Source organism: Lithobates pipiens, unplaced genomic scaffold (assembly GCF_037356315.1).
Source record: "Lithobates pipiens isolate NorthernLeopardFrog02 unplaced genomic scaffold, aLitPip1_a1.2 Scaffold_1, whole genome shotgun sequence".
Lineage (NCBI taxonomy): Eukaryota > Metazoa > Chordata > Amphibia > Anura > Ranidae > Lithobates > Lithobates pipiens.
This window is the reverse complement of record NW_027507685.1, coordinates 182,807,354-182,827,946: the sequence shown is the minus strand read 5'-3', so window position 1 is coordinate 182,827,946 and position 20,593 is coordinate 182,807,354. Positions and strand designations below refer to the sequence as shown.

The window sequence follows — 20,593 nt, the reverse complement described above, 5'->3', positions numbered from 1 at the left end:
ACATTACTGGACTCCAGGACATTGTTAAAAAGCCAGCAGCTGCAGTATGTGTAGCTGCTGGCTTTTAATTATTTTATTTTTTTGGGGGGCGGAACACCACTTTAAAGTGGTTGTAAAGCCACTTTGTAAAGTACATGCAATCCTCACTGTTCGAAAATGTTCTATGCCCCAGTGTCTGTGCTTTGTAAAAAAAAATATGACGAGTGGGGGAGATGAGGAGAGCAGTGAGCTCAGTGAGTAAGGTAGAAAGTGTCATATTATTTTTTTTTTTTTACAAAGCACAGACACTTCGGTATAGAATGTTTTCTAACAGAGGGGCTTGTATGTACTTTCAACAGCAGGAGGGGAGGGGCAGGCACTGGGGGGCTTGTTTAATTTTAACGGCAGGAGGGGAGGAGTGGGGTGGACACTTTCACTAGCTGACAGGGAGGGAGGGGGAGAGGAGGACAGAGGAGAGCTGCAGATGGAGGCACATAAACTGACCACTGTATCAGGGCTCAGCAGCCATGATAAACTGTGGTCAGTTTTCCGGGGGGGGGGGGGGGGGTGAGGCAGAGCCAGGTGGGATCAGCCAGGTATTTCCCTTGATGGGAAAATCCAAATGACACAGCACAGGCACTGAGCTGCTGTTCATGCTTTACAAAATAAATAAATATATATATTTTAATTTTATTTATTTTTTTATTTTTATTTTTTAGGGCAACAAACACTTAAAAAGAATCCCTTTAGAGAGGAAAATTGCTTCTTGCTTAAATGAAGCCCAAGCAACCTCTGGAGGAACACTGGTTGAGAGACTGCCCTATGTACTATTGATGTTGGGCTCACTGGTCTGTAGTTTCCTGGTATACATCTTGATCCTTTTTAGTAAATTGGTACCTCATTTGCTGTTCACCAATAAGTTAGTAGTAGTAGTACCATTCCAGTCCGTTGTACTCCTGTGGTCTCTTCATGTCACATGCTGTCATGTTTCCCTGACTACAGTCACGTTGGCACATAATGAGTAAATTGTATCGGCATTATTTTATAACAATGGGACCTTTTAGCATGTGATGACTAAATACTGACATCATTCGTTGTAGGTGACACTTACGACGTGTCACTTACAACGTGTCAGGTCTTATCTTCAAAAATTGGGCCATTTTTGTCATCGGGAAGCAATGGGGTGGGGTGGATTTTGGAAAATGATTCATAGCTAAAATTCTTTCTGTTCCATTGTATTACTGTGAGGTAAGCTCACATTTCATCAGTGTTCATATTTACAAAATCTTGCCAGTGAGGTTATCGTGAAAAATCAAGTAATGTTTTTAAAGAATACTGGATTTCTAACGAAACATGTGCTGTAACAATGGAACCAGACGATTGGTGCAATAAACCAAAACAGCCAAGATTTTTAGAACAGGGTTTTCCACTTTTCTGTGCAAGGGCCACATGGTATTATTATGGCTTGCCGACCAGCTGCGACAACATGGCTTGGCTGCGTGAATTGCCGTCGTGTTGCGTCACTTCTAGATTTGGCCACTAGGGGCGCATGCATCCTATTCATGGGCTAAAAAAAAAAAAAATACATTTTGTAAATGAATGAATACAATATTTATTAACAAGCAAGTTTTACTTGGATATTTTTGATTTTGTAATCAGCATTGATAGGATTCAGATCGAAATTGAAAGAATTTCAGTAAATAAAAATAAAAAAAAATAAAATAATAATCACTAATTCAAAACTTGAGCCATTGATAAATGGTAAAAAAAAAAAAACCCTCTGCACATTTCACAATTTTGGTACTTTGGGTTTTCATTTTTTTATTTATTCGGTTCCTATAGGAAGCTTTTCCATTTCTTATCCAGGCCCTGATGATGTTTGGCTCTCAAAACACATTGGCTACCTTTTTATCCTCCTAGTGGCTAAATTATATTGGTAATAAAGGTTTATAGACTCATAAGACGACCTATTAACCCTCTTTTTATCCATGGGTTTCTCAGTGGAGGCCTTTCATGGTAGTGCTACCGAGATTGTCATCAAGCTCAGCTAATGCTCTCTGATTGACGGAGAAAAGATCCAAGCATTTCACATTTACCCTTTCTTACATTTTTATTGCTGTCCTTTTCTTTCACTTGCAAAAGATTTCCATTCACTTTCTGACACCTGCAGCCAACACAGGATGAAAGGTGACATCCATCCCAAGTTGAGAAAACAATAAAAAAAAATAAAAAAAAGCCTTAGCCCTTGTACACACGGAATTTCTGATGGAAACAGTCCGATCGGATTATATTGTCGGAAAATCCGATCGTGTGTGGGCTCTATTGGACTTTTTCTGTCGGAAATTCTGACAGAAAAAATTTGAAAGCAGGATCTCAAACTTTCCCACAACAAAAATCCGATCGGACTTTTTCCGATCAGACAAAGTGCCTCGCATGCCTAGATCAAAGTACGAGAGCAAAGCTACTAGACTGAACGTAGTCCCGTCGGAACGAACGAACGTCATCACGTTCTGAATGATCGGATTTTCCGACAACTTTGTCCGACCGTATGTATGCAACACCAGCGCATGTGCTCTGAGAGAATGACATACCCGTGCCATTCCTTCAGAGCCGTGTCGTAAACGGCATGCATGTCACCATTGCTGTCTTGGCCATTAATATCGCTGAAGCCTGCAAACTCGTAAAGAAGACTGGGTGAAGGTGGAAGAAGTGACCGCGCACCACTGGAGGGATTCATTTTCAGGTAAGTCTGTCATAATGTGCTAGTATGTGATGCATAGTAAAAGATTATGACTTAAACTGCCCAATTTATTTGTTTTTATCGATGCGGTTTACTACTACTTTAAAGTAGAAGAAAAGCCTAAAGAAGTCATAGATGATGCACTTTTCTTTTCTGGGGGTGCAGGAAAGAAAATCGCTTAATTTCCCCATCAGCACAGTCAGTGTTGGAGGAATCCCTTATGTAGATCTTTTGTGTTCTCTTGGCGAGGGGGGGCGGGGGGGTTAATGCTAGAGGCTATAGCTGCTGGCAATAATCGCATGCTAGAAATCCGACATCCTGGTTGTACCCAAGTCAATCGACTCTGGTACAATAAGCCTGCCCACACATGGATGGTTGCTCACACATGGTTTGAAAAAGATCTGTATAATTGCCTATATTTTATCCATTCCAGTCACGAGATGCTGCAGCTCCAGCTCCAGCTCCCCTTTGTCAGCGAGTGGCTTATGCAGGGGAAAAGAGGGAGCTGGGACATCAGTTGGACATGGAAGCCTTTGGGTGACATTGTGGCTTTTGGAATTCACAGCTGTTGCCGAGTGCTCCCTTACACAGGGGAGCCGAAGCTGCAAAATAACATGACTGGACCAGAGAAAATTAAACGTAAGTATGTACCAAGATATTTTTTATACAGGATAGGTGGTGAACATATAAGAGTACTGTATAACTAGGCTATTCTTCCACTGTAAGCTGGCAATGTATGTGAATATCATCAGAAACCAAACAAAATGTGCTTTGTGCCACCCTTCTGCTCGACATCGTTTGATTGAAGGAGCCAGATTCAAAATGGTCAGATTTTCGGCTTTCTTGCTAGCCAGTGACGCTGGCTATCGGCATACAATAGCTGCAGTGGGAGATTCGTCCATCTGTGCTGTATGGCATGGATGGGGAATCTGTTAGGCCCTGTTCACATCTAGCAATTTGGGATTGCTGGCAGAACCGCAGTGATTCTGCCATTGATCCCAAAATGCTGGATGTAAACAGGGCCTTAGATTTTCTTTGTTCAGTGGGCAGGTTGAACTAAGAAAAAAAATAAATAAAAAATCTGTATGACCAACGTTCTAAATAAATTTAGCTTTCAGTGGGAACAGAAGATGCTTACTATTCAGATCTCAAATGATTGTTGTATTTGCTTCAAATTTTATAGCAGTTTTTCTGGTGCTTTCTTCAGAATGCAGATGATCTACATATACCTGGCAGTCATATAATCTTCAGTTAGCATTTTAACCTCTTCCCAAGGTATGTCATGTGACGTCCTTGACTTTGTGCAGGTATATCTGAATGATACCTGCAGCTACAGGCTTCATTCAGATATCGTCTTTTGTAGCCGGCGATTCTCTACACCATAAGAACAAACATGGCGGCTGTTCTGGCTCTTGATCGTTCTTACAGGTGGCAAGAGGGGACTTCCTTCCCCCTCCTGCCACCCTCCGGTGCTTCTACTGACTCACCGCTTTCATCGGTGAGTCGGAGACGGGATCAGACGGGCCCTCGATGGTGACCTTAGAGATTTCCAGAGGACCAGATGGTCGCCTGAGTCTCCATGATCATTCAGAGGCTGGGCGAGATGTTATGACGTCACACCTGGCCTCTGCATTCAAACAAATGGCACCACCTCGAATGGGAAGCCAAGATCGTATATTATTTATTTTTATTTTTTTATTTCAGGCTTCCCAGCCTAGAGTTGAGATGTGTCTTATTGACCCCATATCTCAATGTAAAGTGGACAGATCATGCCATACTCCTATTACAAGGGATGTTTAAATTGAGTGATCACATTTTATTTGAATTTTTTTATTTTTTTTAAGTGTCAAACTAAAAAAGAAAATTAAAATTAACAATAAAAAAAAAATCTTAAGCTTTTAAAATTTTTGTCACCGTATGCTAGCACGCAGAAGCGAGCACATACCCAAGTCCCACCCACATATGAGAACCGTGTTCCAACCACACATGTAAGGTAGTGCTGTGAACGAGAGTAATAATTCTAGCCTTAGACCTCCTCTGTAACTCAAAACATGTAACCAGTAAAAAAAAATGTAAAACTTTGCCTATGGGGATTTTTAAGTACCGAAGTTTGGCACCATTTCACGAACATGTGCAATTTTGAAGCGTGACATGTTGGGTATCTATTTACTCAGCGTAACCATCGTTTACTTAATGCAAAAAAACTTGGGCTAACTTTTATTTTTATTTATTTTTTTAAGCCTGAAACTGTTTGTTTTGTTTTCCCCCAAAAAAAAAGTGTTCAAAAAATTGCTGCACAAATACCGTTCGAGATAAAAAAAAAAGTTGCAATGACCGCCATTGTATTTTCTATGATCTTTGCTAAAAAAAAAACATATATAATGTTTGGGGGTTCTATGTAATTTTCTAGCAAAAAAGATTTATGAATTTTACAATGTCAGACTTGGCCTGGATGAGAAGTGGTTAATTAAACTGTTCTTTTCTACAAACTCTTATAAGCGGCTGATGATTGCACTTTATTCATTAGCTCCCCCATATGCTTGAAATGAATAAGGATTTTGTCTCAATCCACTTCTTGAGCCAAACCAAATCACGGCTTGTTATGGACTTTATGTTCTCAAGGGATAGCATGGACTGTTTTCTGAGGTTTTCAGCTCGGCTGATGTGTTTTGCAAAGTACATGAAATCATAGAAGTATATAATTTACTAAATACGCTATCCAAACACTCAACCTCCAGGAAACTGTTCTAAAGAGGATGTAGGTTAAAGCTATAAACCTCAAATGTATCCTCACCCTGGAGCTGCTGCTGCATTCCCCACTGAATATGTACACGGTATTTTTGTGTAGGGAAGTGAAACATTTGAAGAGGCAGTAAAATCTAAAATCTGTTTAATCAACATTTAACATTTGCCACTTCGTTTTAAAGATGTCTCACTTAGTTTTTATTTTTACTTTTATTAAAGAGTTACAACTTCATTGTATGTATCTATAGGTAAGCTTACCTATAGGTACTGTAAATATCTCCTAAACTTGCACCATTTAGGAGATATTTACTGTATACGCTGCCGATGTCACCTGCGTATGTTCTCTGATGTCTGTTTAGACCCCTGACATCTCACCAAAGCCCCCCAAAAAATATCAAAAAAAATTGTAAAAAAAAAAAAAAAAAATTGCCACCACTCCCCCCTGCCCTACCAACACTGTTCACAGCCCCAGTAAGTGGCTCCGCAATGGCATGCAATGCCAAGCTGCTGCTGACAAAGCAAACAGAATATTGGCATGCATTAAAAAGGGGATCAACTCCAGAGATAAAACAATAATTCTCCTGCTCTACAAGACTCTGGTCCGGCCGCACCTGGAATATGCTGTCCAGTTCTGGGCACCAGTCCTCAGGAAGGATGTACTGGAAATGGAGCGAGTACAAAGAAGGGCAACAAAGCTGATAAAGGGTCTGGAGAAGAGACGCTTGAGAGGGGATATGATTTAAATTTACAAAAACTGTACTGGTGACCAGGGATAGGGATAAAACTTTTTTGCAAAAGGGAGTTTAACAAGAGACGTGGCCACTCATTAAAATGAGAAGAAAAGAGGTTTAACCTTAAACTGCGTAGATGGTTCTTTACTGTAAGAGCGGCAAAGATGTGGAATTCCTTTCCACAATCGGTGGTCACAGCAAAGGGCATTGATAGTTTCAAGAAACGATTAGATAAGCACCTGAACGACCCCAACATACATATATTCTCACACATAAGTTGGACTTGTGTCTTTTTTTTTTGGTTTGCCACCTCCCTGAAATGAGTTTCTGCAAGTTGGGATGTCTGGCACAGCTCAGACCACATTAACGGCACCTGCTCTCTCTCTGACACGGTGAAGCGACCCCTGTGCGCATGCATGAGAGTGACAAAATTGCCCAGCAATTTAAGCGGCCAGAGCGCTCCCAGAAGGAGGTGCAAGGGACTTGCTGGAGAGGCAACGCTTAACAGGTATGTATGCCATAATGTACTAATATGCAGTGCATACTAGCACATTATGGCATAACCCTCCTCAGGGGCCATACAAAAGTGAGAGTGTTTACTGCTTTAATTCTGACTTTTTAATTTGCTTGCATTACTCCAGGGCATTCTTCCTAAAAAAAATATTGAGACCGTGGACAGCTGGGTAACTAGCCCTAAAAAAGAGCTCTAACGGCATCATAATCTCTCTGTTAATGCAAGTTTTATTTAAAGTGTATCTAACCCCAAACATTAAAATTTTAATTTACTGCAGCTTTCTAGTCCTTAGATGTGGTGTCCGGATTTTTATTTTTTCTTAATTTTTTTTTTTTTCTTTTCTGGTTAAACTGAAGTCTAGGAATAGTCTATATTTAAAATTTACATTTGGACAAAAAATAAGATTAAAAAAAAAAAAAAAAAAAAACGAATTCAACCACCCCATCTAGGGACCGGAAAGCTGCAGTAAATTTAAACTGTAGTCTAGGAATAATCAACTTTTTTTAGTATTTTCATTGGGACACACTTTTAATGTTTGTTTTACTTCAGCTTTCCAGTCCTTTGATGTGGTGGTTGCATTTGATATGGTTTTAATTGAACCCTAGGAATCTATTTTTGACATTTTTTAAAGTTACACTTGTGACTGGGGCCATGGGCGAACATGCGAGAACTCCAGCTGGGGTTCCTAGCAAAAAGCTCCAGGAGGCATCCCCGTGGAACTCAATGGGAGGCGGAGTGTCGGTTCACACTGAGGCAGCACGACTTGCAGCGCGACTGCCTCAGGCGACTTGGACACGACAGCTGCGGCGACTTGCAAAACGACTTCTCTATAGAAGTCAATGCAAGTTGCCCCCAAAGTCGTACAGGAACCTTTTTCTAAGTCGGAGTTGCTTGTGTCGCTCCGATTTAGAACGGTTCCATTGTACAGAACGGGACACGACTTGCCAGGCAGCTAAGTCGCCTGACAAGTCGTCCCAGTGTGAACCGGCCCTGACTGCTCCCCAGCTAATTGTGGCCACGTGCATATAATCACCATTACCTGTGAGTGATTGGTGCCTTAACTGACCACCTTGGTTACCTATAAATGTCACATCCCAAGGGCTTCAGGGGAATCTCCAAAACACTGTAGTAGTCTGTGCCACATGTAGGAAGCACTTTACTATAGTGGATTATAATGACAGTGTGGGTCAGTCTGGCACCCACACTGTTTTTAAAATCCATTATCTTTGTTATTTTCCAATATTTCCTCCCATTACTGCTAGCACAAGCCCAGATTAAAGGGGGAATTTATGAGCCCCCCAAAATGAGTTGAATGTACCTACTGATTAATAAAATTGTTACTGGACCATATATAGACTTGTAACCAGGGATCAGCTAAGGTTCTGAATGATGTTCAGCTTAACCCAGTAGTAAGCCATAATTTCCAAGCCAGTGAGCTGCAGGCGAGGGGAATCCCTGTTCCGCAAGTGCATGTACACAGAGTTGCAGGGATAATCATGATATTAACTTAAGAAGGCCATGTGATCATATCGGCCTATTGTACACAATGACATTGGCCTATTGTTGCCACATTAGGTCATTGATGTCATGAGCATAGCTACCCTTCTGTGTATGTGCAGCTGCAAGGGGTATATTCCCCCACGCAAAGCTCATGGGCTTTGCAATGATGGCTTACATCCAGGTTTAAGCCGAACCACAGCTCATCAGTAGTTGTAACTATCCATACTCTTTGAGGCATGTTTATAAAGCGGTAAATGTTACTTCTCAAACATTCCCTGGTAGTGAATAATCACTGTAATTTAAAGTGGAACTTTACCCATAGGGGATAAAGCACAAAGATCAAGCAGATAATTAAAGCAGAGCTTTACCCATAACGACAAAAAAAAAGTTCTTTAGCAAGGAACCTTACTGTAACGTCTACATTAATAATTATGCTGCCAAAAATAGTGCATGCTGGAAATTGCCTCCAGCATTGTTCCCATTTCTTCTTGCTGGATGCTGCCATTTTGCTGAAGCCCAGAGCCCCTGAACAGCAGTAAATCTTTAGGCTGCCAGCAGATCGACCTCTACAAATTCAGCACAGTGCCTAAATATAGAGAGCAACAGAGCATGGTAAGACCGTATATTCCTGGATTTTAAACAGCATAGGCACCATTTTTAATGTTTTACATAGCTATACCTGCAAAAGGGGCAGCCTGAAGCGATCTAGCAGGACTCAATCTTCTGACTAAATTTCCACTTCAATGCCTCATTCTGGTTCAAATATTTTATTAAGCATATTCTAATGTGCCTATTAAAGTGGTTGTAAACCCTTACAAACCACTTTGACCTACAGGTAAGCCTAGATTAAGGCTTACCTGTAGGTCCAAGCAATATCTCCTAAACCTATATGGTTTAGGAGATATTTGCCCGAAAACGGGCACCGCTGTCTACGGCGCATGCGCCGTAGACAGCGGCGCACAGGCGCACTGAACGCGGCAGTTCCAAGAATGGAGCTGCCGCATTTGTCGACTCCCATGCGCATGCGCGGGAGTGACGTCATCGCGGCTTCGCCGAATGACAGCGGCGGAGCTGCGAGACGCCACCAGCAAGATGGATGCGGCGGACTACAGGGGACAGCGCGACTTCGCTGGCTCCTGTGTCAGGTAAGTGACACATAATGGGCTACTATGCGAAGCATAGTAGTCCATTATGCTTTGCCTTTGCAGGGAAAAAAAGAGGAAGTAAACTCATCAGGGTTTACTTCCTCTTTAATACATAGGACAAGAAAGGCGTCAAATTAGGAAAATTCGGGTAACATATTATCATAACATCATGATATAACGCAAGTCAAAAGACAAAAAATACGGAAATTAGTGTCAATCAAGTAGTCTGTGCAAAATTTCTGGTTACGACTTAGAAAGGGGAAGAGGGGAAATTAAGGCTGTTGGGTATCTAAGCCGAGATGCCGGTAGGTTGGTTGATTTGTTGAGGGGGGTTTGGAGATTAAAGGAGTTAGTTAAGGTTAAGTGAGAAAAAAGAGGGGAGGAGAGGGGGAAAGTGGAAGGTGAAGATGAATAGGTGCCCCTAGAGAGGCCCCTGGCCTATAGAATCCTATATTACTTAAAGATCACAGTAGTAGGAGTGAGTCGTCGAAGTTGGGGGGTAGAAAGTGAGCAATTCAGGGTCTCCACAGTTCCTCATAGGAGGAAACCTTGTCTAGGAGGACTTCCTCAATCTTGGCATGGATCATCGCTAGGATGCATAGAGTAGGGGTATTTCCAGGCTTTTGCAGTAGTCTGCTTGGCCGCAGTGGTGATGAAGAGGAGTCTGAATTGGCAGTGGGTCACAGCCAATGGTTTGTTGTTCAGGAGAGCTATTGCATGGTCAGGTAGTAATGGCGTCTCAAATAGGGTTAAAAGATCTTGAACACTTGAGACAAAAACGTTTGCACCGTGGGCCATTCCTACCAAGTGTGCACATGAGTGCCAGCTACAGCCTCTGAAACAAAGTGGGGAATATTGGGGGTGGAATTTTGGTGTCCAGTGAGTGCTTTGTAGTTGGTTTCTAGAGCTACAATGTTGGGTAAGGCTGATTTTAGTCGCGTACCATATATGCCCCCATTTGGCTAGATCTAGGGTTAAGTTAAGGTCATTCTCCTACTTGGTTGTGCATGTTGGTGGAGAGGCCACTGAGTTTGAGAAGAGCAGGCCATAGACTTCTGGGATTAGACCCAGTCTGTGTGGGTATTTATTGCAGGCCTGCTCAAAAGTGGAGAAGTTGGGGCAGAAGGGTCAGGTGGCGTGTAGGAGGAGAAAAAAAGGTTAATTTGTAGGTACCGAAAAATCTCAGCTGCGGGTAGGCCATAAGTTTCACCCAGAACTGGGAAGGGTATGATTGAGCCATTTTTGAAGATCGGATGGGGCCCTTAGTAGGCCTGCTTGAGTCCAGGCCAGGAAAAAGGATGGGGACGACCAAGCCGGATAGTGGCTGAAGGTCAAGAGGGGATTGTAGGGAGATTGTAAACTGAATCTAAGCTTAAGTCTATTTCAGGATAGGCTGTGGATAGGCTGTGTTTGGTGATGGGGTTGGTGATAGTACATCGTTGTGGGGGTGCTAGTCAGAGGTGGTTAGCTGTAGAGAGGGGGTCACAGTCTACTGATTTTAGAGCTACCCATAAGGGTGTTTAGTGGCATGGCATTTAGGAATTAGTGCAAGCTGTGCAGCATAGTAATATTTTGTAAAGTTAGGCAAGGTTTGACTTTTCCCCACATAAAGTGGAAGGCTCTTCGCTGAAAAATATGCAGATAGTAGGATGTGATCTATATTGGAGGAGGTAGAGGATTTTAGGGAAGATGGACACATATACCACTGTTATCAGGCGAAGGGCAAGGATGACCGTTTTTAGTTGGCTGAAAAGAGATCTGAGGGGTTAGCTGTGAATTTAATACCGAGATATGTGTTATGTAAAGTGGCCCAGGGAAATGGGAGAATTTAGTTGAAGTGGGATTGTAGGGACGGAGGATTGGAGATGTTTAGGGCTGTTGACTTATGTGGGTTAACATGGAGGTCAGATAGTTGTCCAAAGCGAGAGAGTATGGTAAGTAGGTTAGGAGAGGAGATTAAGACAGAGGTAAGGAAGATCAGAACCTCATCAGCAGATGCGCATAATTTATGCTGATGTCCCCCTAATTCCATGCCTTGAATATTTTGATTGGAGTGGATTAGGAGTGCAAGAGGTTCAGTTTCCAGGGCAGAGAGGAGTAGGAAAAGAGCGCAGCCTTGCTGAGTGCCTCGTTCAATGGGGAAAGGGTCTGAACAGAAACCGGAATAGGATATATAAGCTTTGGGCTTTTGGTATAGGGCTGAGACCCATTGTAAGAAATGGGTGCCGAACCCCCAGTGGCATAGGATAGAGGGTAGGCATGACCAGGACAGCATGTCAAGCACTTTGCGTATGTCAAGAGAAATGAAGCAGGATGGGATGCAGCGGGTACGAGCGGTATGGGCTAGGAGTGTGGATCGTCTAATGTCACCAGCTTGGCCGGAGGGGGTGAGCCCTGTCTGGTCTTTTGTGAATAAGAGTACCAATGACCACATTTAGACGAGTCAAAAACACTTTAGCCAGGAGTTTGATATCTAGATTAGTAATAGATTTTGGTCTATAATTAGACCAGGTGGTATCATATGTTAGGTTTGGGAATCATGGAGATTTCTTCTCGGAGGGAATCGGCGTGGAAGGACTGACCTGAGATAAGTGAGTTGTAAGCCTTCTAAAGAAGAGGTGTAAGGAGGGCAGCAAATTTATTGTAGTACGTTGCAGAGAATCTGTCTGGGCCTGGCTGTTTACGTGGTTTAAACGTTTTTATGGCTAATCCAATTTCATCCTCCAAAATGGGTCGCTCCAGGGCTTTGCGATGGGTTGAGGAGAGGGATGGAAGATGTATAGAAGAAAGGAGGTTGTCCAGTTGGGGCTGGTCAAGTGTGTTGGTGTCTCTATATAGAGTGGAAAAAAATCTATGGAATTTGTGCAGAATCTTATTGGGATTACTGGTATAGGAGTCTTTAGTTAGTTTAAAACGAATGGGTTTATGGGTATAATTAGGTTTGTGGAGCACCAGGGCTACAAAATCTGGTTTGTTTGCTTTAACATAAAGCGTGTGTTGCGATCTACGGAGATGCTATTCTGCAGACCCGGTCAGGAAGAGGTCTAGTTCTAGGCGTGATTTCTCATAAGAGCATTTATTTGACGAAGTGGGCAAGATTTGGAATGCTGCTGAGGCCTTCTTAAAAGCCTTCTTCCAGACATTTATGCTAAAGACGTTTCTCTTTACAAATACATGATCCTCGGCTGATGCATATCCCCCTAATAACAGGTTTATGGACCTTCCGTAAAGTTAGAGGGGAGACATCTGGTGTGCAGTTATTAGGTCATTTTCCATATCTTTGCGGTGGGTTGGATTGGTCAGTAAGCTGTCGTTTGATTGTCCAGGTTTGGTGATTAGGTCTAGGGATCATGGAAGATAAAGAGATGATGACTGCATTATGGTCGGACCAAGGACAAGGTGCGATGGTTGAGGTCCGGATGAGCAGGGAGGTGCTAACATTAATAAGAATATGGTCTACCTGGAAGAACTGCTTATGGTGGGAGTAGTGGGTGTATAGGCGTCTAGCTGGGTTTTGTTCCCTCCAGGAGCCTATTAGAGAATTTTGGTTCAAGAGTTGTTGAAAGGAGAGATGTTGAGCGCTAGGCGGGGTAGGAGACATATCCAAAAAAGGGTAGATTACCTAGCTGGAGTCACCAGAAAGCGAGCGCATTCCTCTTTTGTGTGAGGCCACTACCGATGGCAAGTGGGAGAGAAAAGAGATCAGATTTTTATTGGGAGCAGAGGCGGAAACTAAGAGGTTGACAGAGTATTAGGTAGTGACATTCTGGATCTCTTATATCTGCCCTGGGTTTGAATTGTGTAGGCAGAGGCTGTGAACACTTGAGGATATTGACTGGCAAAGGATTTGGAGGTAGAGTTTGAAGAGACGTGCGTCTCCTGAAGACAGACAAATCTCTTGGGCTGAGAGTACTGAAAATGAGCGAAATGCTTTAGTATGTTTTAGTTGGGGAGTTGAGGCCTTGAACATTGCGCAATAGCATAGTAAGGGAGTCTGTCATTGGGACTGGAAGGGAATAGGGGTTGTCTCACTGGTAACTTTGAGGCCAGGGGGTACCTCTCTAGGGGGGGAGAAAGGGGGGGAGGGTTCAAGTAGGAGGAGCATAATGGGGGGAGAAGATAGGGAAAAGCACTACAAAGGATAAGGTAGTGATGGGACTGGAGGTCCAGGGGTGTAGAAGGTTCTACTTTACCACAGGACCTTAAAAAAAGGAGTATCTGGTAAGGAGAGAAAAAATGAAAAATTTAAAAATATGGAGGTGAGGTGTTTGAGGACTAGATGGAGGAGTAGTGAGCACTCCCTGGGACTTTAACAGCCTAAGAAAACTATAAACAAAGCAATATAGTGCTGAGATATTAACAAGCCACAACAGTGCATATATCGTAGGGGTCCCATACCGACAACCAGTGAGCCACTGTGGGCTACCAGGTTGCCCTGGGAGGTAGTAACAAACAGCTTTTTAAGCTATGGTTAGTAACAACAATGATAAACCACTATTACTAGAGTAAGAACTTGCCTAAATAAGTAGAGGTATTCTGTGACAAATTAGTGATAAAATAAGAGAACATAGAAAAAATGTGGATGTAGCAGGCAAGGTTTTTCTAGATATTGCTGTGTCAGGAATGAGCCTGGGTCTCCTCACCCACCTTGATCAGTGTGGAGAGCAAGGCTTTCAGGAAGCCACCTGGAAAGAGTTTGAGGGGTCAGTGGCTGTGGATGCCTTGGAAGGAAGATCGGATTCTCTTAGAAGAGGAGAGGTAGGTGTTTGCTCTGTGGAAGGAGTGATTGGAACCAGGGCATCCTGAGACCTTGAGTCACCCAGGACAATAGACAGTTCAACTAGCAATAAACCAATACAAGTTATGAGAAGGAGCATCGGGTAGGGAAGGGAAGTAAGAGGGAGAGGGGTAGTAGATGGGGATGGAAGGGGTGGGGGTAGAGGGATTGTAGGCCTAGTGCTAGTAGACAGTAGCATTGATTATTCAAGGAACTGGAGAATAGAGTACAAACGTTTAGTGAGGAAAACAGTGTATGCACACTGTCTAAGAGGTATTATCCAATAAATTCATCAGTTGGGTAAACTGGAGGGGAAAGAGTTGAACAAGGGGGAATACCCCCAGTTACCAGGGTTAGAGTATCAGTCCATGGAGTCTTCATCTGGGTCCGACCTGGGGAGATTTAGCCGCCTCGCTCGTTGGTACTGGATGGGGCCTGAAGACCCGAGGGAGTTGGTATCTTCTTGGGGGAGCTGGAAGTTACATATACAACGAGATCCCTCAACTAAAGGCTCATTCAACAAGAGGTGGAGATCTTGAAGCGTGGCCCGGAGGTCTTCTGTGGATTTAGGCTGGTATGAAGATCCCTTGTAGGAGAAATAGACAACAAAGGGAAAGTGCCAGCGATGGGTGATGCGATGTTGTTGTAATATCTGTAGATGGGGCTTCTTGGCTTTCCGTTTAGTAAGCGTTATCTGGGCGTGATCTTTGAAGATCTGCTAGCGGTGACCCTGGAACATCTTTATTGCGGGAAGCCATCAATTGTTCTTTGGTGCGAAAGAAGTGAAATTTCACCACAATATCTCGTGGAGTGCCATCTTCCGATCACGGTGCTAGGGATCTGTGAATTCTGTCCATTTCAAGCCTTTCTTTAGGGATTGAGGGTGTAAATTCCTGAAAGAGTGTGGTAATTGTTTGAATGTTGATAACTGGGGGAATCAATGGTGGAGCATAACCTAGGGGTTTTGGTAGATCATAAGCTCAATAATAGCATGCAATGCCAAGCTGCAGTTTCCAAAGCAAGCAAAGTCCTTTCTTGTATTAAGGGAGGTATGGACTCCAGAGAGAAAGATGGATATAATTTTTCCCCTGTACAAATCATTAGTAAGAAATTAATTAGTAATCATCTGGAATATGCAGTTTAGTTTTGAGCACACGTTCTCAAAAAGGTTATCGGGGGAAATGGAGAAAGTGCAGAGCAGGGCAACCAAGGAGGCATGGGGGAGCTCAGCTATGAGGAAAGATTAGAGGAACTGAATCTATTCCCTCTTGAGAAGAGGAGATTAAGGGGGGGGATATGATCAACATGTCCAAATACATAAGTGGTCCATATAGTGAACTTAGTGGTGTTATTCACTTTAAGGTCTTCACAGAGGACAAGGGGACACTCTTTACGTTTAGAGGGAAAAAAAAATTAATCTCCAAATATGGAACGGTTTTATCACAGTAAGAACTGTGAAAATGTGGAATAGACTCCAGAGGTGATTCTGACCAGCTCAGTAGATTGCTTTTAAAAAAAGACATGGATTCTTTCCTAAATGTACATAATATAACTGGGTACTAACATTTATAGGTAAAGTTGATCCAGGGAAAATCCGATTGCCTCTCGGGGGATCAGGAAGGAATTTTTTCCCCTGCTGTAGCAAATTGGAGCATGCTTTGCTGGGGTTTGTCGCCTTCCTGGATCAACTGTGGGTGCAGGATTGCGTATATGGGATTGTATTTTTTATTTTTTTTTGGCTGAACTAGATGGACTTGTGTTTTTTTTTTTTTTTAAACCCAATTATGTAATGGTGGATTTTAGATCTACTACCATTTCTGGTATACCGCAAATGGAGAGTCTGGCTCTATTTTTTATTTTTTTTTAATCCTCCATGTGTGATTGTAGGGCTAAGTTCTCCTCACAAATGATTTCTAATTCCTCAGCATGGGTGTCGGAAAGGAGCTCCTGCTCATCCATCCTCTGTTCTGGCAGGTGTGGTGGCACACTTCTCTCTGGTTAACTTTTGAATGATGGTGTCTGAGGTTTTCCTAAGCGCCCTAGATTGGAAAGCCAGGGGAGTGTGAAAGTCTGTATCTGACTCACCATCGCTATCGGCGGCTGCTGCAGGGATCAGAGTCTGCTGCGGAGTGGTGCGTGGGGTAGAAGGCCGAGAAGATGGAGGCGAATTCATCTTGGAAGATGTCCTGGCCATGAAATCCCAGATTGATCTCGGCTTAGATTTTGGTTTCACCCCATTGTACACCATCCCCGAGTGGATGCCTCAGTTCCCAGCTATGTGTGGAGGTGTCTGGTCTACACCGTGCGTGCTGCTCGGCAGTACAGTGTTAAGATGCTGTGTTGTCCCAGAAGATATGGAGCTTTACTCGAGCATGACTGGCTTCGTACATGCACCTCCTTCAATGCCTCATTCGCATGGGCGTACCTATCTGTACACCCATGCAAAGGGCCATCTTTGCCTGTACAGGATGCACAGGTGTTCCATGCATCCTTGTGCAGGCAGTCCCATTTATGTCTATTGTGACGCAGCAGCTACCCGGACACAGCTGTGCACCCTGTGCAGGGGAATAAACAGCCCTTTGCACGGGTATGTGGATAGGTATTATACTTATGTGAATAAGACCTAAAACTGATACACCTGAAAGATTCACCTGCAGCAAATGCTTGGTGATTGTCAAGTTCAAGGCTATATCAATGTATGTTTGTGTACGTAAGAGTTTTAAAGGATGGAATAACAGGACGACACTGCCCAGTTTTTGGCCAGTCTGAGTTGTGGTACATGTGCAGCTAAGAGACAGGATCATGTAGAAGATTGAAGATGGCTTATTGTTAGTAAGACATAGCCTAGTACATTAGCCAAAAGCAGATGAACATTACTTGATATGTAAAAATAAAAAACACATTTTATTTTCAGATGGGACTTGCACTTTTGGTGGTTTTTATTCTAGTATCTGTCCACGCTAAAGCCCCATACACACGATCAGTTTTTCTGCTGAGTTTTTCCTTCAGATTTACCAAAACCATATAATATGAGGTCAAACCTTAGGAGTTTCAATTTGTATGCAATCAGGCAGGCCCTTGCACTACATGGTTTTGGTAAACCTGAAGGAAGAACTCAGCAGAAAAACTGATAGTGTGTATGGGGCTTAAGAGTTTTCATTTGCATAGCTATTTATCCAGTGAAACTACAGGTACATTTGTTCTGTGGTAATGGGACAAAATCAAACCTGAGCTATTTCCTCTACTGGTCAACTGTTATAAAAACAAATAAAACAAATGTTTGATCTAAAAAGCTGCATTCTCTGATTTTTAAAACCCTTCTTTACCATATCACAGGTTTCTCAGACAACAGATGGTCTGGATGCTGATCTGTGGAAAGATGGTTTATTTAAGTCCAAGGTGACAAGATATCTATGTTTCACCAGAGTCTTCTCAAGAGAGAATGTGAGTATTCCACTTATACTGAAAATCAACACAAGAATAGATATCGGTCATATGCTTACCTGTCTCTTTTCTCATAGAGCCATTTAGGGAATGTCCTGGTGGATATGAAACTGATAGATATCAAGGACACATTGCCTGTTGGCTTCATCCCCATCCAGGAGACAGTGGATACACGTAAGTTTCTTGCATTACTACAATTGCACTAATTGAAGCTTCATAGTATACACATAGTGCCATTTTCAGCTTTGACACGTTAGTTTTATAATATGTATGCAATTACGCATGTTCTTTCATCCCATGGTAATTTCTCCTAAAAATATTTAAGTCACAAACGTATGCTCTATGTACCTATTTGATGTTTTTGCCTCAAGCCAGCCCCTCAGTTCTGTGCCAAGAGATGTGGTGGCTGTCTGAGCTCATTTTCAAAGTTTGTCAAATAAATAAGATGCGCTGTTTTTGACTGAAATATTTTCCTAAAAATGATACGATAACAGATGCAGTAAACAATGTGCAATAAGCAAAATCGAACAGTGATTGTTTAAGTGGCAAAGTGTCACTTGATAAATTTAAACTCTGGAACGGTGTATCGATTTACATGAAAAATATTTTTTTTTTGTGAATAAGTAGGCGCGATCTGTTCACAAAAAAAGGCAAATTATAAATGGTGCAAAAAGTTCATAAACAGTCTAGTGCTCCACAATTTAATGTGTTTAGTGAAGAGATGATGCTCCAACTTTCCCACATGCAAATACAACAAACTATTTGTAGTGCAGCTGAATTAATCCATAATGGAAAGTGTGTCACTGCTGTGCTCTATATGTGAAAATTAGACACTTACCAAATCAAATGAGATCACAAGCGCCTCTGAAGACAAGTGATCGGCCAGCTCCAGGGAATCTATCTTGGCTTATGGTGCTCCCTAATCTAGTTAATCACATCATGTGGTTATAAAAGATAATGGAAGATGCTCATAGTGCATTAATGCGTATAAAGCTGGTTTATTAACGAAAAATTGCAATTACATCAAGGATAATGAATTTGAGTGATATATGATAAAATCTTGCATGGCCGCCTGCAGTGCGGTCCATGCTTGTTGACGCCACATTGCTAGCTCCAATCCAACATGGTTCCTGTTAGAAGGCATCGACTGGGATAAAGGCTCTCATCTTGAAAGTTTGACTTGACTTTTTGTAGCTTCTAAGTAACTAATCCACAACAGGCATGCAGTGTGCGATTTCTTTTATCTGCATGCTTGTTTTGGGTCATTGAGTAAAAGTATTGAAGCAATCAAAACAAAACATAACCGGGCAACTAGCAATCTATAAAGGAGAGGTCAGAAGTGGTAGCCTGTTTATTTTCTTTATTATATGTTCCTATTAAAGCACAAGCCTGCTTTAGAATGTATTTAATATTTTGCAACAAGCAGGCAACTGTTACAGGTTTATTCTGTAAGAACAATCATTAGGGTTAGTGCTTGATGAAGAAGCTGTAAAAGTTTTTAAGTAGTACTCCCTAAACCCTGCCCCTGGACCCCTTCTCTTTTCCAACTATACCCCCTCCTTTAGTCACTTGATAACCCCCCATTGTCTTCTAAATCTATCTCTCTACTCCTCACCTCACCCCTTCCATTCCCTCATTACTAACTGACACATGAGTTTGGATGTTACACCTCATACTCCAACTAAATCTCCCAAAAACAGCTCGTACAACTCCTCCCTACCAATGCCCTTATCCCAGACTTTTCCACTGAGAGACCCTCATGCCAGCATACTAGGTATTAACCTGTCCTTTCAGCCCCAAATCCCTCTGTAACTCCCCTCTATAACCTCTCCAAAATATGCTTCTTAAACGATGAAAGCACCAAGCTACTCATTCACTGCCTGGCCATCTCTCATTTCGACTATTGCAACTGTATTCTTATAGGTCTACCTCTACACGGGCTATCCCTCCTTCAGTCTACCATGATAGCTGCAGACAGACTCCTCTATCTTTCCAACATCTCAGTGTCTGCTACCCCTATCTGCCAATCTCTCCACTGATTCCGATCACCCAACAAATAAAATTATTAATACTAATAACATACAAAGCCATTCACTACTCTGCCCCGAGCTACAACACCAATCTTGTCTCAATAGATTACCCAAACTATCCGCTTCCCCCAAGGCCTCCTGCTCTCTAGCTCCCTTGTCTCCCATGCTTGCTTCCGGGACTTCTCCAGAGCCTATCCCATCATTTGGTACTTTCCTGCTATCTTCTACTTTGTCTCCTCGTAGGCAATCCCTGAAAGCTCAACTGTTCAGCCTATCCCACGTCATCACCTAACGCTTGAACTTTTAATTCTTCCAACAGCTCATTCCTTAAAGCTATTACCTTGTGACCCACATGGCTCTCCCTATTAGATTGTAAACTCCATCAAGCAGGGCCCTCCCAACCCTCTTGTATTGAGTTGTATTGTAACTGTACTGTCTCCCTTATAAAATGGTGTGCAAGCTGTTGGTGCTATATACAGCCTGTATTATAATAATAATAATAATAATAATAATAATATAGTACCTTAAAACAGTTTTAAGGTATACCTTTATACCCTGTACATCATTATGTTTCACCATGTATCAACATATGCCATGGGTCATTCTTAGGCCAGAAAAAGAAAAAAATTGGGCAGGCCAGAAACTGTCATATTGCATGAGTATATGCTCTTCACTATACATAAATCCCAAAGGGGCCTTATGTATAGTGGGATAAGAAAATATTGTACTGCAAAATGTGAATGCTATACGGTCCTCGGGCAAAGATTTATGAATAAATGGGTCTTGCTAAAATATGCTTTATGTTTACAACAATCAAATAAAGCGTTTTGAAGAACCACCATTTCTTTGGATTGGAGTAGAGCACTTGCGTTTCTGTCTTTTTGGTGTACAATAATGTATACTACTTGTCTTTGTTGAATGGAGCCACATGTAATGCTAGTAAGCGCTGCAACATACTTCGCTGGACCACCCAACACCAACCTGGCAG

General features: G+C 42.3%; 1 protein-coding gene across 8 annotated transcripts in view; it reads left to right on the top strand.

Moving 5' to 3' along the window:
• Positions 1-20,593, top strand: part of MVB12B (multivesicular body subunit 12B) — a 270,594-nt gene that overhangs the window by 110,816 nt on the left and 139,185 nt on the right. For all 8 annotated transcript variants that reach the window (XM_077478994.1, XM_077478988.1, XM_077478989.1 and 5 more), the window contains 2 exons: positions 17,468-17,575; positions 17,653-17,749. In XM_077478994.1, the coding sequence (XP_077335120.1) occupies positions 17,468-17,575; positions 17,653-17,749 (205 nt within the window). The remainder of the gene's footprint in view (positions 1-17,467; positions 17,576-17,652; positions 17,750-20,593) is intronic.